A 6,094-nucleotide genomic window follows, 5' to 3' on the forward strand; every position below is an offset into this window, starting at 1 on the left:
ACTTACATTGGAAAAGTCAACAATAATATGTACCATATTTGAAAATTGCTAAAATATCTCTTAAATGTTACCCTATGACATTTTAAAATATCCAACAAGAAGTATCCAAGTTAAATGAGATTGCTATTAGTCCAATCGTTTGAATGATATAAGGAAAAAGGCATTTGATTCATATGTACCACAAATTCTCCTCTAAATATTCAATGGTCTTTAAGTGGTGGGCATATATTTTCTTTAGCTTAATCCATTTTGATTCAGATGGTCCCTCTCCATTTTCTGATATTCCGATACTCGCCCCTAGGAAACAAAGTACTACCTAGTTCCTTGCCATTTCTAGAGAAAACCAGCAACAAGACCAATGCTGATTAAACTGTGGGTGCTGTCCTATTTTTGTATCACATTCATATCTGCTAATAGAATAATTTTAACTTCATTGATCTTGTACCCACTTAAAACAGTTTTTCAAGAAACCATACGAATACAGTGGATATGGTAAATTAAAAGTCATTGAGGACTTGGTTTAGCATTGAGATAATCAACGAATGAAGCATAAAAAATTAGAAGTTTTAAGTCTAGCAATTGTAAAGTTAATCCAATTCTCCTGTGATTTATCCCATTATTTACGAGTTCATTGTAATAGTTCGAGGTGTAACATTGAAGTGGATAAATTTACAAAAAAAAAAAAAAAAAGGACTTTTCTAACAGTTCAATAGTGTATCTAAAATCATATCTAACTTATTACGTGAATACACACTGTGACATTTAATGCATCTCTCGTATGTAAAAGTTTTTAAAATTATTTTTTACTTTTGTTTAAAAATTAATGCATAAGACCTTCTTAATGAGTGCTACTTGGGCAACTGTTAGCCAAAACCAAAAAAAAAAAAGTACTACAAACATATAGCAATTCTCCTACTTCGATTGTTTTGCAATTGCGTAGGAAGATTGGCTTGATCAATATGCTTTTTATAGGTACTCTGAATCATTTTTACATGGTGTTTACTTGGGCAATTACTGGACCCCTCTGCTTGCTGGTATTGTGGTGCATCATGCAAGTGAGAGGTTTGGGAACTTACAGAGTATCTGGTTTTTTGCCAGCATTAACTCACTAAGGATTTACTACTATTAGACGTCACACGTATCTCTTCATTTTTTGGGGTTAATCTTCTCTACCTTCCATGTCTAGATTAATTGCTACTTTTGCTTCTTTCGTATATGGGAGAGTGTTTTCAAAATTGGCATTTCTTGGCAATGAATTTGAAGCAGAACATAAGAGGGGTTAAACAATAATGAATGAAGTTGTGAGAAGCTTCTCTATGTAAATCTTATTGGATCCGTTGGTTAAAAAGCACACATTCAGTTTTTGGACTATCAACCTAAAAAAACGAAACACAAGATTACCAGTAAGCATTAAAAAACTTAACAATAAGAGAAAAAGGACAAAATGCAATAACAGTCAAATCTGATCATTAATTTTTCCAATAATAGATGGATACTGTAAAAAGTAGTAGCAAGGGCATACTGGAGTTTAGAAATGGCTGAATTGATCTCAGTGCACCAGGTGATGCTGGAATTGTCTTCACAGTCCACCCCCATGAAATAGGGACCAGTGAGGCTCTGTTTCTTCAAGACTCATCTCTTCATTTTCCACTGAAATTGTTACTGCTGTACTGAAATCAATTGGCAGCACAAAAATAGAGAATTTCAGGGCATCATCTGTAGTTTTATAGCTTTTTTACCATAACTAAGAGTGTGAAATTTGGTAGCCCCGAATAACTCCATCATATACCAAACTAATTTCTTTCTCTGGTGGATAATTTATATTTGTACCTAAAGTATTAGTGCAAACAGTTACGGCATCAACTTACAGCAAAAGAGGAATAGTATAGATCAAAAAAAAAATTGATTTTTGAAAAGACAGTAGTAATTAGTAAACTAGCATCAATGAAGCCATGTTACAATTTTCAGATCCTGCCACAGCTGATTCTACAATATGTGCTCTGAGCCCTCAGTCAGGCAACGTGGTCAAGTATGATCTCCCATCTATTAAATGACTTCAAGAAATCATCTGAAAGCAAGCTATAATGAACAGAATTAGAAGCCTTTAACAAGGCCAACAACGGAAATTTTCCAGAGCTTCAGAGCAGATATATTCATTGACCAAGAAATAATTACCTCAAGCCATGTCATAGCTGATAAAAACTTACGTTGAGATGCTCAAACCTTCTAAACTCTGCATTTTCTCAGCAAAGGTGATATTTCCTTAGCACAGACAGGAGCAAAATCAGTTCACAACAGAAGGGAGAAATTACATTCCAAGAGGAGAATTACGTATGACTCAGACATTTCCTATGTCAAAGGGTCGAAGTCTCTTCCTTGGCTCCGAGGATTCAACAGGATGAATTTTTAATACTTTAGAATTTTAGTGAAACAATGATTGATCATAAAGCAAAGCAGAGTTCCAGGCAGGCCAAAGACCGTTCAAATAAATGCAAAATGCAGTAGACAGCCATATGGATCTATTTGGTTTTATTTGCCTTTCGTATTTTCTCGTTGTATGATAATCATGTCTCAATTTGGACACGAATTCAAGGTCAAGTGATAATTAAAAAGACAAACAATAAGGAAAGGAGTGTAAAACTATCTCGTAACCATCATAATTGAAAGTACTCATGTCTGCAACAAGCATATATTCAACCCAAAGTAACACATCTGTTTATGGTGAAGTGTACCCTTCAGCATAGGGGCTTTACTTACAGCTTTTCTGCGAGGAAGCACATTTACATTCGAGAATAACGATGTAGAACTCTTAAGGATGACACATGTTACACTTATCCAGGAGAGAAATGTGTTGCATCCAGTGTAGTAAACCAGTAAGAGGAAATGCAATCTAACTAAATCCAAAAATTCGCTTGATCTGATTTTTACACAATTATCAAATCTTCCAAACTTACTGTAGCTATAATGCCACAAGCTAGAGGTAAAAGAGATATCAAAACCCAAGAACATCCAGTTTTCACCTGCATCCAGTGGGAGAAGTAAAGACTGCAGAAAAAGCTGATTTTTATCCGTTAATCAAACAGCAAGCATCCTTCAGGTTGGTGGTATTGCTCCACTGAAGGATCGTTGGCTTCCAGAGAAGAAAAGAGCTGCAAAGACAGCAATGGTCCACAGCAAGAAGCTCAGAACAACAAGATTGGCTTTTCTGGCCATGAGTTCATTGAAGCTGTCCTTCTCCTCAGGCAACTGAATGAACTCTTCAACAACGAGATTAACCAAAGCATCCAAAACCTTCTTAGTTTTCAAGTTCGTGCCTCTTGAATTTATAGCTCTGTTAAGAAGTTTCACTACTAGCTCTGCCTCAACACTAGTTAAGCTCCCTGTTTCTGAATTCATAGTTGTAGATGGATCAGTTGTGTCTGTAGCTTCTTCGTGCTCATCAGACATGGTTATTGATGACAGAGGGGAGAGATCAGATGAAGCAACAGTGGCCAACGCAAGTGAAGTGTCTGGACTCAATAAATCAATTCCATTCTGCACCAGAAAAACATTTTAAATCAGCTCAATAATTCTAAACTCGTAAAACTCTTCCATCAGCAATTATGCAAGCTCTAAATAACAAGTAAATATTCTCTCAGGTCTCCTAAAACACGCTAGCCATCAAAAAGCCCCATGCAGTAGAATCAAGTAGCAATACACGAATCTAAGGGGGGAAAATTAGTCACAGAAATGCTGTTTTAAAGAAAATTTGCATCATGAAAAATTGAAAAGCATCCAAAGTGTTTGAACTCCAAACTACTCAAATGGTTATAAGAGCAAATCACAAGTATTTAATCACCAAAAATTCCCTCTGAAAGCAGCAGAAATAACATCACTTTTCGGGGAGACAGATCAAGCAGAAAAAATAAAATAAAAAAGAAACAAAAAATAAAGAGAAACAGAATACAAAGATACAGAGATTCCGAATCAGCGGTTCTCGGCAAAACTTGATCCCCAGGCTCTAATGAATACTGATAGAGCTTTTCATTTGAAAAATTAACAATAAACTGATATTACATTTGCAATTAGAAATATATAAGTACATAATTGCATAAACAATCCAACAAAGTATTGTCAGAATTTTCCTCTCAGAGTCCATAAATATCTCCCTTCCAATCGCCAAGATGATGAGCAATAGAAAAGTAAACAATACAAGCGACAATGATTGTCAAGCAGAATCAAAACATTTTTATTCTTTTCTTTTTCCCTTCTCTGCTGTTTTACATTCATCAAATCACTTTGCAGTCAGAGACACAATCAATTGTGAAATCAACATTTACCACTTGAAAGCTCAAAACGAAATGTAGCCAGAAAAAGCAAGATTTTCGAACAACCTCAGCTGATTCACTGAGAAGATTCTCGTCCGACTTCGCCATGATCGAAGCGAAATCATTCCAGTCCTTTGGTGATTCAGAAAAGAAACCCAAACTTTCGGAACTTGAGCTCTTTTTCTCATTCTGCAAGGAAATTGAATAACAACTGAAAGAATTCCAAAACTAAAAGCGACAATTCCAATCCGATGAATGGAGATTGATCGAGAGAGAGAGAGAGATTTAAGTTTTACATTAGCAATTTTAACCTGCCGTACCTTGAAACGGCGATCGGAGATCGATTTTCGGCGATCTGCAACCGACTGATTTTTCTGATGCGTCATCTCTGCGTGTTTTTGTGTGAGACTGTGTGTAAGAGGAAGGAGTTGGTGGCGGTAAAGATTGAATTTTGAACTGATGGAAAGGAAATTTATAGGCGAACGGAGGTCGTGTGGGCTTCATTGGGCCAAGATTGATGCAGGCCCAATAGAAGTTTTGTTTTGCATTAGATACACTAAAAAGGCCCAGAACTAGGCACCACATCTCACTTTAAATTTGTTTGTCAAAAATTAAGATAAAAGAACCATCAAATAAAGAGGAGTAGTCCAATAGCAATTGGAGAGCATGCAACTTCGCACTTCCCCTAGCCATTTATTCTTTTTGGTGCCAACACTCTAATTGCTACCGTCCATACACCAAATTTTTACAGTATATTTTTTTTAAAATAAAAACCCAAGAAAATTACAATCCAAATGGAACCTAAATTTTCATTTAAATATTTATCAAGTATTGTAAAAATTCAATACATAATCAATTTGTGTGGTAAATTAAAGCACCAAATTTCCAAGTGCTTAGAATCTTGGCATATGCATGTGTATATCCAAGCTAACGTTATTGAAGTTATTACGATAGTGAAACGTGGTCTAGTTGGAAAAATATTTCACCTATAATCAAGAGGTTATAGGTTTGAGTCATTAAGAGAATAAGTGAAGAACTACTATTGATCCCGTTTAAAGAAAAAGGTTATTAGGAAAATTTGAGAAATGGGAAAAAAAAACTATGAATAAAGGGGGGGGGGCGTTTTTACTTACAAACTATGAATAAACTCCAACCGGGGGGGGGGGGGGGGGGGGCGGCTCAATACGTGCAAGTTACTATTTATCTCATTATATAGCGTATCGAACCAATTCATCCTTGTTTAACGAGCATCAATTACTAAAATTTGTGGTATATAATTTCTGGCAATCTATTGAGGAAGCACATAAGCCTATGAGAAAAGGACCGGAGCAAGATGGTGTGGCCAAATGTACTTGTGAAACAGTATCATGAAAAAGAAAGAATTGATGAGTGGTTCGGTTCATTCCTGATAGAAAATCATAGTAGAAGTCGGTCTAATGTCATTTTACATGGCCAAGATACGCATTCCACGCGGGCGGCTATTCTCGGACTCGGTGGCACTTGTCAGCATGGTCAGAGAAATTCAACCTTTGAATTTTCTTTGAGATACTTTAGAAGTCATTTTCTCATAAATAAAGTTTGCCTCTTCAAAGCTGAGGGAAGGTTGCTTATAAATGAGTTAACATACAGGTTAAAACCTTAGCCTTTCTTAAGCAAAGCGTGTATATTTTAAAGCCTTGTATACTTTGATTGAGATTGTTGTCCAAAAACGAAAACAGAAGAAGTTCTCTTGCCTTGAGAGGCGTGTTAGTAAGATGAAACAAACTCATAAATCTGCTTTTTAACAA

The 6,094-nt window shown here is 35.9% G+C and overlaps 1 protein-coding gene across 1 annotated transcript; it reads right to left on the minus strand.

The window, feature by feature from the left end:
* Window positions 1-1,442: 1,442 nt before the first annotated feature.
* LOC113688920 (uncharacterized) lies at window positions 1,443-4,747 on the minus strand. The gene is made up of 3 exons (XM_027206747.2): window positions 4,628-4,747; window positions 4,374-4,496; window positions 1,443-3,534 (listed from the first exon to the last, which is right to left on the minus strand). Exons 1-3 carry the CDS (start codon window positions 4,691-4,693, stop codon window positions 3,094-3,096), a joined length of 630 nt encoding a protein of 209 aa, XP_027062548.1. The 5' UTR covers window positions 4,694-4,747; the 3' UTR covers window positions 1,443-3,093.
* Between the last annotated feature and the right edge of the window lie 1,347 nt (window positions 4,748-6,094).

This window comes from Coffea arabica, chromosome 5c (assembly GCF_036785885.1).
Source record: "Coffea arabica cultivar ET-39 chromosome 5c, Coffea Arabica ET-39 HiFi, whole genome shotgun sequence".
NCBI classification, from domain to species: Eukaryota; Viridiplantae; Streptophyta; class Magnoliopsida; order Gentianales; family Rubiaceae; genus Coffea; species Coffea arabica.